Raw genomic sequence first — 12,925 nt, forward strand, 5'->3', positions numbered from 1 at the left:
AATATCACATAATGGGATGAGTTTATTCCGCAATTGAAACTGTAGGGCACCCTAGCTAGGCCTATTGTAAACGCATAAATACAATGCACCTAATTACAATGAGTTGGCTTTAACAATCAGATTGTTGTTTTGCAATAATGTTTTATAATTCTTGGAAAAATCCAACAAAAAAGTTATAAAGACCTAGCTCGAAATACAATAAAATCCATTGTTTTTGTTCCTTCACTACTCTTTCATTCAACAACCAGCTCTTTGAAATCGACCATTAACTGTAATTATACTCGTAATTGAGGGATTTTTGTCAGTCATTGGTCTACTCTCTATTTATTACCTCTCAGGCAAAGCGGTTTGTTTTGTTCCTCTCAACACCTGTGACACATATCCTGTGTGCGCACTTAGTCATAAACAAACCTATACACACACACACACTCACACTCACACACACACACACACACACACACACACACACACACACACACACACACACACACACACACACACACACACACACACACACACACACACACACACACACACACCCAGCAGGAAAATGTGTCTTTGATCTCGGCTCCAAATAAATGGTGTGCAGATGCTCATGCTAGCAACCAGCTAGGGTCGGCTTATTTACAAACTGGTTATATAAAACTGTACTAGACTTTCTCAGAACCTGCTAATTCTTGTAAGTTGTGTCTCATTAGACCCCCTGCTACAGTCAATTCACACATGTCATGCCTCTTTAAACGTGCATGAGGAAGTAGAAAGCGCACTAGTAGCTACATACCTGAATCTTATTTCTTGCCAGCAGCAGGTGGTGAATATCTTTAGGCCAGTGTTGCATCACGGCCGTCAGCTGCTTGTCCTGGCAGTCCAGGTACTTCTCTCCGGCCTCAATGTATTCCTTACACTCCTGAGTTTGACGTCTCATCACTCCTGCCCTGTCTCTGCCCCGCACCCGGCCCCTCGCGCCCCTCTCCATAGCCCCTGAGCGAGGGCCTCTCCGGGGCTCAGCTGACCGGAGGAGCAGCAGGAGGAGGAGGGTGATGAGGAGACGCATTATGGGAGAGGAGACGAGGTAATCGGGTCAACCTCGGAAGACTGTTGTCGGAAGATTGGCGTGACGGGACACGGGAGGCCCGTCACAGCTGTGTGCAGAGAGAAAAACAGAGGGAAAGGTGAGGTTTGACTTGTTTTGGGTTGCGTAGGATTTTTTCCTGGCTCTGGCTAACTCTGTTTGACTAATTACACTGGAGCTAACGTAAACATACAAATTGTGTTATTAAAGTGTTTCTTTTTATTCGTCCTGTGTTCCAAATCTATGGAAAAACTTTCACTTAACCCAGTAAGACATGAACCAAAGTGACGTTCACCGTTGGTCATTTTTGTCACCCAAGTACTTCTGATGGCAGGCAATGCAAGACTGACAAACGACACAATAACAACGGGAGGTGTCGGAAATGAATAAATCTTTAACTTGGTTGAATGATAGATAATATTCGTCTTGAGGCTCTGTAGTGATTTGCCCAAAAAAGTAAAGGTAATACAGCGGTAAGTCAGGAAGTTTGACCTGACGAACTCTGTATCGATTTTTGATAAATGTCCATAGTTTCCGTACTTCCTCTTTTGACCAAACCTTCCCCTAAAACTACAGATGAAAACCAAATAAAAGTTCTGCCCACGTCATTTCTTAGAGATAGTAATATTTGTACACGTTTACTCACGTCCGAGCTACTATAGTTAGCAAGCAATGATAATGGCAAAGTAGCTATGGGTTAACAATGCAAAATGTTTTTACACCTTTCACCAATTTACAGTTCATTTTGAATCTACAAACGACCATATTGTACGTAATAACAATTACAGAAAATGGGACAGAAAACATTCTAACGTTTGTTTAAGTCTAATAGTAAATTATTGATCAAATGGTGAAAATAAAAAGCTGGACAGAGTGTTATATTGTGAGGGAAATATTAGAAAGGTTAAACGGTAAAGAAAAGGAATATAATTGTATTTACATATGTAATCAAACGTACAGGCATTTCTCATGGTGGCATGTTGAGACTTGCTGACATCTAAATGGTAACACTGCACATGTTGAAAGAATTAGCGGAGAGGTGGAGCGAGAGGAAACAGGATAGGGGGTTTGAAGGAAAAGAAAAAAGCGACATTTGTTACGTGTTAACATATTATGGGCTAGAGTGTGGTCGTAGTAAAGTTGCAGTTTTCTTTCATGGATATCCCATTAACTTCTTCTTCAATCAGCTAATCAGAACCCAAGGTTTCGCTTTCCATCTTTTCCTACAAGATTATTTTCAAGCCTGTTCTCTCTCTCTTCCTCGAACCCCCGCTGTCCTATCATCTGTACTGGCAAATTGTGGGAAATATGGTAACTCCAAGACTTGAGTTATTGATATTTTTGGATACAAGGGGTTCAAAAATGGTGAGTCATGGGTCCCTTGTGCGATCAGGAGCAGAAAGTCCAGGTCCACATGTTTGCCAGAACACTGTACAGACACACACACACACACACACACACACACACACACACACACACACACACACACACACACACACACAAAAACACACACACACACACACACACACACACACACACACACACACACACACACACACACACACACACACACACACACACACACACATGCTGACTCAGTCCAACTGTACCAAACCGCAGCCTCCTCACAGTCTTCCAGACTCTCACACAGTGGAACAAGCCCGTCAATGCAGATGGTCTCGTTCCATTGTGAATAACAGACGGGGCATGTTAGTTATCGACAGACAGAAACAGCTGAGAATGTACCAGGGGAGACCCTTTCCAGTCCATTGACAGTCTACAGTCCAACTTGCAATCATCTCAAATGAAGCGAATATGAAAGTTTGATTCCCCTTCAATGCAGCCGTCCATGCAATACTGTAATACACTTCTAGTGAGCTGTTACCCCAAACCCATCGGGACCAGAATGAATTTGTTCATGTGTTCACGACGTGCATGGGTCCTATACATCAACACCAGGCAAATGTTCTTGCATGATTGTGCGGCTGATGAGAGACAGGTGAGACTTGTGCCAGTCCAAACTCTGGATGAGACTGAGGTGGAAAGCATGGACATGGGTCTTGAGCGGACCCAGACACTTCCTCTGAGTAAATGCTTTCAGGTCAATTTCATTTGGTTTGGTCCAAGTGTTTTATAAACAGTACTGTGATGTAACTGTACCAGTTGTCTTGTGCAGGTTAATGGGTAAAGTGTGGCATGAATTGCATTACAATTCATAAGCAATCTAAGAACTCACAAGCTATCAGTCAGAACAAACAAGAACAAATAATATTTTTGGGGGTTTTGCTGTATCCATTTGATATCTGGACTTTCTTTTCCAAAGTCATTGTTTTTCAGTGTGATTAGTAACTTGGAGTTCAGAGAAAACCTTTCAGGACTTCATTGTTAAAATCCAGTCTACAAACTAATAAAAAGTTAAATATAGGAAACAACATTCAATTTTGGTCAATGCATTCGCCTGTTTTTCTCTCTGCACAGACTGTTAATATGTATTATTTTAGCAAAGCCTGCTGGAACGTAATAGGTTAATACAACTTGGACTCCAAACCAGGACGCTTTTCATACCAAACTGTTGTCCTGTTGCCAATAGATTCTGCATTGATACTGTATACAGTCATCTGTTGGAAATATACAAAATGAATTTGTGTATAAACCATGTAACTGTGAGCAAGGACATGCATGACTGCCTCTAAAGACCTTGCATTGTTATGGTGTATGGATGGATGGCCAAGAAATAGCTGTTGACATTGACTTGTGACATACTTTAGTTATGTAACATACCTACTTAACCCTAACCTAACCCTAGGAAAATATTGTTGTTTGGGTTGGTTATGTAACATAGCTACTTAACTAACCCAATAACCCAGACAGCAATATTTTCCGAAACCTAATTGAGTAGTTTTGTTGCCTAAAAAAGGTTTTGCACTGCAGGGGTTTGTCCACAGAAGTCGATCAAACTGAAAATATTGAATTGTACGTTTAAACAAGCTAAGGGAACTGTTCACTTTTATTGCACATTATAAGTTTATTTTGAGATCAATCGACTTGCCTTTTAAGTCACTGAACCCTAAACCTGTTGAACTATTGCTGGCACTGCTCAGATTTTTCCACATCACATCTGCTCACCAGAAAAATGCTAGCCCTTCTTAGAAATATCTAACAACGGTCAGCCTGAAGGTCCAAGACACATTCCAGCTGGGAACAACAACAAGTCCAATCCTATTGGGTCACGTCGTGCCCCTATCAGCTCGAAATTAGCCATTCCAGTCTAGTATTATTACCCACCCCAGCTCCTTCTGGCAAGTCTTTGCCAACCCAAAGAAACCCGTCTCCGTGCCTGTAGATGTTGACCAGAAAGCCCTCAGGGTTTCAGTTACTTCCCCCAGGGGAGTTGCTCTAAATGCTAGGCAGACTGTTGTTTTACTGCCACTGTCATCTGTACTGAACCAGCATGAAGTTTGGTAGCAATCTGTCTCTTATTTTAGAACATGGAAAAATAAGCATTTGGGAAAAATCAGAAAAAGATGGAAAGTGATTTGTCTGCTTTTTATGTGCATGTAAGGACGTTAGCATTTGGCTAAAGCAATGCTGTATGTACGGCCTCAAAAAAGTGTTAGCATGGCTAGCTTTGTTATTTATAATGCAGTCAAGTGCCTTACAAAGTTCCAGATAGCATCAGATATTTAACAAGTTCTCTAACGTGGTCAATCAGACTCTTATTTCACTATTTGACTATTTTATTTTTTGTATTTACTTGCACTATTTCTTCTGTGTTTCTGTTTTATTGTGTTGCACTGTTGGTGGAGCCTGGGACCTAACATTTTCATCGTCATAACCAGTGCTTGAATTGGGCCGGTACTCACCGGTACGCAGTACCGGCACAGCGGCACTTCTGATTTTTACCCATGTGGTACCGGCACTTCTTACTGAGTACCGGCAAGGTGCCGGTACTCAGTAAAATGCCGGTACTCAGCCGCCGGCAATATACGTATATATTGTAAACGCAACGCAGTGCAAATGTGGATCTGACTCTGCCTCACAGAGGGTGACTGGCTGTCTACATGACGTGGCCTGCCGACATTGCCACTTTCATACAGATCATACTAATCCCCTCGATTGGTCTCTGTGTGTCATTCAAGCTCGGGAGGGTGTGTGTTGTGTATGTGTGGCGCGAGCGAGCGAGAAAGCGCGTGCACCGGTTACTTGTATTGTTGTTAGCATCTGGTGCTAGCTAGCTGCGCTAACGGATATAAGGAGCTTTTTCAACAACAAGGTGGAGGGAGAGTCCTTTGCTGTCAGACTGAGAGGCTGATAACTACAGCTCTGGTGAGGTAAATTACTCTCTGAGTCTTTAGATAGTTAACTTAGTTTAAGTTATCTCAGTGGGTCTCAAACGGTTCGGTCACCATTTATGTAAACACATATTTCCATTTGAGGGGGTAGTGATTAGTAAAATATGCATGAATAATACAAACAAAATGTTAACTAGGTGAAAAAAGGTAAGATAAACTTGTTGAGAGCTAAAACTAGTCTTTGCTGTTGCCTCAAAGAGGAGCAGGGGGGAGAGGAGGGAGACAGGAGAGGCCGATTCAGGAGCCCAGACACACTCACAACTATAAATGAACCAAAAACAAATAAATAAACAAGTTTCAATGTTTTTTCATATTGGATATTGTATGTTATTGGTTATGGCCATGTACTTACGATTTTATGATTATTTAAATGTATACATTTTTGTTTCATATGGGTGTAGTCTCTTTATTTCCCCCTCAAAATGCACCAGATTGATGCATTTAAGTCCAACATTTTAAAAAAAATCTTACCGGGGGAGCATGCCCCCGGACCCCCTATAGGATTTGAGGCCCGGCCCCACTGTTCCCAAATAGATTTGCAATTTTTTTTAAATAGTAACCCATCTCCATATGTTTCTTTTTGGGTAGTAGATTTAAACTAGAGGGCTATCACTTTGTGCAGCAACGCTATTGACAAATAAATCCAGCAAAATGGCACAAAAAACTGGTAGTGGCCTCAGGGACGAGGAGTCATTTAACCAGCCAGTAGGAGTCAAGCTTTACTTTCTTTTATATCCATAAAGAAAAAGTAAATCTGTTTACAGTTGTTTCATTATGGATGTTGAGAGGTATCCATATATCTCTTCATTTTGCTTTCAAAGTCCACCAGATTGATGAATCTAATTTCAATATTTAAAAAAAATGTTCCCGGGGGAGCATGCCCCCGGACCCCCCTAGACTAGAGGGTGTCAGGTCCACTCCCCACTTATAAAAATAGCACTTTACCACTGCACCCCCTCTAATCTCAGATGCACCCTGAGTCATTTTGTTTAAGTACAGTGAGCCTTTCTAAAATATACAGTAAAGAGACAAACCCACCAGCATTATAGGATATACTATGACTTTGTGCCAAATACTTGTTGCTGATTTAGAGTACTGGCACCTTTTTTATTCCAATTCAAGCACTGGTCAAAACTACACTGTAGCTATGTATGTATGACTAATAACAGCCTTAAACCTTGATTAACATGTACAATTCTTTAGCTAACGTTAGATATATTACATTGCATGTTACTTAGACGCTTAATCCCAGACAGAAAAAAGGAGTAACTTCAGTGGTGTGGTGTCTCGTCAATTGTGTTTGTTTTATGTCTGTCATTTCATGTTTAGTCAGGTATTTATGTCATTCCAAGTCTAGTCAGGTATTTATGTCATTCCAAGTCTAGTCAGGTATTTATGTCATTCCAAGTCTAGTCAGGTTTCTATGTAGAGTCAGGTTTTCATGTTACTTCATGTCTTGTCTGTCTATTTTATGTCCGTCATCTCTACTCAAGTCCCCATGTTTCATGTCATGTCTCGTTTTCCCATTTCCTGTTTTATTTTGTACTTACCTCTTGTCTTTCTTTTCAGACCTTGTTACTTCCTCACTTTGGGTGTTTTCCCATCATCGTCAGCATCTGCCCCGCCCCTGATTGTTTCCACCTTTTCCCAATTCCCTCATGTTTAAATAGTCCTTGTCTCCCTTTGTCTTGTGCCAGTTCGTCTTGTTTCAGTGTGCTTCATATGTCCAGAGACCCACCGGATACCAGAGAGGAGAGTCGTTGCATTTGAGTCCAGTATTTTTGTACCCCGTTCTAACAAGTGGTCATCTCATCAATCTTAGTCTAGCCTTCAGCACTTTATGTCGTGCTGTATTTGGCTGAGAGGTTTCTCAGTCTGTTCACAGTTTAGTGATGCTAAGAGTAAAAGCCTCAGGGTGAGTCTGTTAACAGTATGTTGTTTGGCTCTTATATTGGGTGCTATTGGGGTTCTTTTGAATGACTGGCTCCACGTCAGGTGGATTTCATAGAGAGACCACAATCAGTGCAACAAGTAAACCCTATCAGACAAAACTGTAGTGTGTGTATGACAATGCCATCAGCTATGATAGAGATGGAATTACTGGCGTGCACCAAACCCACTCTTACTGTTCTTTGTATCTGAAAGTGCTGAGCAAGTGGAATATTCAATGTGGGAATTTGTGTTAAATCTACCTAATGGCTTTTAAAACCAAAACAATTTACGAGTCAGTCTTTTAGACACTCAGTACTCAGCTTAAGTGTGCTCTCTATCATAACAAACCACTGAATACATGCTTAGGTGTTACCCTGTGGGGAATTTGTTTTGGGCAAAATTGTGCATGGAAAGAAGACTTATCTCCAACTGAACTTCATGTGTCTCCTTCTTTACAAGTTTCACTGCACCTTATTTTGAAATTAAACTACTTATTTTCTCGCGGTCTTTACACAATGTTGTATTTTGAACTCCTCTTAATGGCGTTAGTTTAAGATTTACAGTAGAACACCACATACATTTCATACACATAATGCAGGGTAGTGTTCCAGAAAGAAGTCAATTAAACCCGGTTGTTTGGCAGGATGCGAGTGGTGACATTGGCCAAGGCAAGAGGAAGTTACAAACACCGCTTTGCCAAAGGACCAAGGATCAAAGCACAAATAATAAAGTTAACTATTCATCGAAAGCAGACTTCTGTCAATGTCTTTTTAATGATTGAAAAACAACGTGTGTTTGGCCCTTGATCCGGATCTGCTGCAAACTTCAGTGAGTTCTTCCTTGACCCTTTCTACACCCTTCCACCAAGTTAGGAGCGTTAGCTTTCCGGAGTCCTGCAGAAGAACAACAATCCAAAACCGAAAACATACCCTCCCTGCGGATGTTATGAGTGTGAATGAAGTGGAGTTAACTTCCAGATGGCACACACATAAAACTGTATGTTTATGCAGATGTACACAGTGAGATACATTACAAAGGAAAGCCCTGTCTGTGTATGTTTTCAGAACTGTCTGTGTGCTCAAATGGTTCATTTGGTCTCTGCAGACCGATGGAAACAAAGACAGTTGGCCTCTAACACCATCCCAACCCACCAGGCAGAGGGGGTGGGAGAAAACATTGCAAGACATTAAGAGAAATACAGATGGAGGAAGCACACTTATTTGAAAACCACATCTTAGAATGAAAATAAACCCTCAAGGAGAAAGTGAACACAAGGGAAGCCCTAAAGACAACATTCACGGCAGAAGCTAAACTAGCATGGGATTTCCACTCGATTGGGAACCATTTTCCAAGATAGGCCTTTCTTCTTGAAGGGCCTTTCGTCCTGATAATATAGAGAGATCAAATATATTACGATGGTGTCATATCATTTGTGGAACTCTGGAACTACCGAAAAATGCAGTCATTGTAACTTCAATGACTAGTTCCTATCGGTGTGAACTCAAAACCTGAACTAAGTTGAGCTTGGCAGGCTTGCAACAAAAGATGAACTGTCCACAAGACACGATACAGGGGCATTACATAATCGAGCCAAAACACATGGCTTGAAACTGCTCCAATAAATAATTGTATATCAAACAAACGACGGAGGGAAACCTCACACAACAAGCGAAGTATGAAGGTGGCCCCCCCATTAGGAACAACAAAGAAACAGAACACTGTAAATCCCCTAGGCTTTACGGTGCATTTAAGTTCCTTTCAGCTCATTGTTTTGATCTTACTGTGTAGCCATTTCCTTGCGTATCTTATAAAATCGCTTTTAAATGACAATTTGCAACCTTATCTCAGACTGGGGGGTGAGCAAGTCATACAAATAGCTACCTGCAATGGCTGCCTGTAGAGGCTTTCCATGCCCAAGTAACGTTGGACTGGCAACTTGGGATGGAAGAAGGTCAGAAAACAGTTCAGAAACACAAGGGGCCACTGTGTTAAGGAGGGGGAGCGAGAACAAGCAGGAGAGGCTTCAAAAACAAGAACGAAGCTTAGCTACTAGTCGAAGAATGCTAACAATACAGAGAGTCAGTCAGTGAGGCAGTTCATTACAGAGACAGAGTTGGAGGGTGAGATGGAGAAAGCTAAAAGGTAAGGGTTTCTTCCTCTGCGAGCCAACCTCCCAGAAAGCTTTCCTGACTTTATTTGTCTTTGGTTCCCTTTGTGTGGGTGTGCATGCATGCCCACAGGTCTGAGGCTTGTTACCATGTTAACATACATCCAGCTGTAACAAAGAGAAGGAACACAAGGAAAGAATGACAGTACAGTCTGTGAGAATGTAAAGAGAAGAAGAGGGGAAAAGTCTAACCACAAGCACAGACGAGGATGAATCGACACAGACAGACGAACTGTGGGGAGAACAAGCGACAGAGAAATGCCTCACACATCCCTGAGAGCCTAATTGAAACCAGACGCAATCAGGTCTGCAGGAAAGGAGAGCAGAGAGGGGGAAAAGCTTAGTAAATGACACTTTGATTTTTTTCAGAGAGGGTCAGAGGTGGTGAACTCACAAAAAGGATGGAAAATAAGCCAAAACTGTGCCTTTGTGTTTTCCTTACTCCCTTGAGAAATCACTTTTCTCCCATTCTCTGGATTCCAAACTACAAGAATAGCAGCTTCAACCCTTGGAAGAGGTCACCATCCCATGTACACACGCGTGTCAGGGTCCATACTCCCATGTGTGTGTGCTTGTGACAACCGGCCAGTTTTCAGCTGACGTTATGCAGGCATCAGTGTGGCCTCCCCCGTGTTTCTTGGCTTGGTCTAATCATGTTCTGAAACGGCGAACTGTGAAAACCTCAGCTGCATCATAAAAACGGGATTACTGTAGAGCCCAAATGTGCCAGGTTTATACATTTCGGGCCATTTTACTACATGTATTTTTTACTTTATGTCATATTTTACTGTCGTTATTTTTATGCTTTTCTATCAAAAACCTCGAGTGCTTTGCAAACTGCTTCATTAGAATGAGGGAGAACCAAAACTGTCATGAGATGTTCAACAGAGCTCACACACACAAACACAAACACAAGCACACTGTCTCCGCTAACCAACCAGCTCCAATGCTTTGTATTGGTGCCAGACACATCTGCAGCTAACCCTAACCCTAACACACACACACACACACACACACACACACACACACACACACACACACACACACACACACACACACACACACACACACACACACACAGCACACACACACACCACACCACATCACACTACACTACACTACACTACACTACACTACACTACACCACACCACACCACACCACACACACACACACACACACACACACACACACACACAACACACACTCCTTCTCTCACTCTCCTTCCTCCTACTACAAAGTGTTCCACTTAAACCTAACTGCGGCAAGCTGAAACAGCAGAAATTGAAGTAAAAGGGACTCTCGCACTTTTTTATAATCAGAGTAAACTTGCAAGTCAAGCTTTTTCTCTTTCCCCCCCGTATTTTTTTGTTGATGTGCAGGATTCCAGAGGGAAACCACACAGTCTGGATTTTTACTGAAGCCTACACAATTGCATTTAACTCCATGTGCAGATGGACATTATAGCAGCGCTCACACACATAGGCTATAGACCCGCAGAACACGCAAACTCTGCATGAAGCTTTACAGCACTTCAAGTTTTAGTGTGGTCAATCCGTGCAAAAAGATTAAAGTTCACTATGTATTCATAATAAACAAGAGTCATGAGGAGGGCGTGACTATCCAGAGTTTGGATCCAAGAGGTTAAATTAACCCCACAATCTGGCAAAAGTGGAGCTTCTCAGGGAACTGACTGCCTGTGTGAGTGTTTTTCAGTTATGGTGCATGCGACCACCAGCCGGTTACATAACAAAAGCAGCGATGGGGCATCTAAAATTAGCCACTGAATGTTTCCTTTGCTGCATAATTTATCCACGATTCATCAACTCCAGCATGCAGTGACCGTCCAGGAACTTGGCACAACTTCCACAACTCCAAACAAAAAGTACTTTAGCAGTCCCTTTAATGCTGATCTTGAACAAGGTGCAACCTAAATGTAATGGATACAGCCATTCATTGCTTGTTTGAACTTTCTTTTTCTTTTCATATCTTCACCCATGTAATTTCATCCTTGGCACAGAAGCCTTCCAAGCTGCAAATAGTTGATTGAATGTCTGGCGCTGAGCAAGAGTTCTAGTTCTGGTTCGTGCTGCTGAAATGTATCTTTAAATAACTTCAAATGAAACACTTAGTCAGCTCTCAAAATCACCAAGTTGGGTATGTTTTTCATCAGGGCATGCCTCTAGTGTCTTAAGAACAAAAGAATAGAGGGGGTGCTTTTCCTTTTCTTATTTCATTGTTCTCTTATTTTAAAACTTTCAAAAAAGCCTGTCAAATAAGAAGCAGAAATAATCCTTTGGAGAGTTGTATTACAAATCTTTTAAGCATTTCACACAAAGATTAGAATAATATGCTTTTGCAAGCTCTCAGTAAATTGAATTGTGTCACCAAGAACTGAACAGTGGTGCCAAACAGTACTTGCCAACATATGGCTCTTGAAAATGGAATATTGGATCAGGAAGAATTGGGGAGCTGTGGACAGACTTTTGTAAGCCAGATGTGATACAGCATGAAGGTGATAGTCCTACCTGTGCAGGGAGAGAGTCTGGCCCAGGCTCGTCCACTCGGACCTGCAGATCTCCGGTTGATCCCGCGTCCCCGGCTCCTAATCCTGTCATGAGCGCTGCGTCTGAGCCAAGAAAATCTGCCGGGCTGCCTATAAATTTAGAGCCTAGAGTGAGGGACGAGCGACCGGCTGCTCCTCCAATCTCTCTCTCTCTCTCTCTCTCTCTCTCTCTCTCTCTCTCTCTCTGACTCTCTCTCTCTCTCTCTCTGGTGTGTTGAGTGATTGACTACTGCCTTATACAAGCTGCACTCTCTCTCTCTCTCTTTCTCTCCTTCACTCCTTTGCTTTTCACCCACTCAGCTGGATCGCACAGAGAATGTGAGGGGAGAGAGACTTTGAGGAAAGTAAAGCTGATTCTCCAAGGAGCAACAAGGCAGTGTCTGGTGTAGCATTACACACACACACACACACACACACACACACACACACACACACACACACACACACACACACACACACACACACACACACACACACACACACACACACACACACACACACACACACACACACACACACACACACACACACACACACACACACACACACACACACTATCAAAGTAGATAATAACAAGTCTGTGTAGTTTATTGTGAATATAATTACTGAAATATGACTTAACTGTTACTGTATGTTTGAAGTAGCTGCTGCCATTAATCCAGGCTAACAGGAGGAAGGAAAGGAGACTGTTTGGATACATTTATATCATCTGCCGTGGTCCCAATTTGTAATCCTTAGGGCCATATCTGATAAATAAATCCCATCATTCTCATACCCTACCTTATCTTCCTGTTGTGCAACAAACAAACAAACAAACACATTTTTATCATTTCCAGTA

The 12,925-nt window shown here is 42.1% G+C and overlaps 1 protein-coding gene across 1 annotated transcript in view; it reads right to left on the minus strand.

The window, feature by feature from the left end:
• Positions 1–12,328, minus strand: part of lrrc17 (leucine rich repeat containing 17) — a 29,167-nt gene extending 16,839 nt beyond the window's left edge. The window contains exons 1-2 of the mRNA XM_079656091.1: positions 12,050–12,328; positions 782–1,142 (exon numbers count right to left, since the gene is read on the minus strand). Coding sequence (XP_079512217.1) covers positions 782–1,054 — 273 coding nt within the window. The 5' untranslated portion in view covers positions 1,055–1,142; positions 12,050–12,328. The remainder of the gene's footprint in view (positions 1–781; positions 1,143–12,049) is intronic.
• Positions 12,329–12,925: the final 597 nt, after the last annotated feature.

The sequence above is a fragment of the Notothenia rossii genome, assembly GCF_949606895.1.
Source record: "Notothenia rossii genome assembly, chromosome: 10".
Lineage (NCBI taxonomy): Eukaryota > Metazoa > Chordata > Actinopteri > Perciformes > Nototheniidae > Notothenia > Notothenia rossii.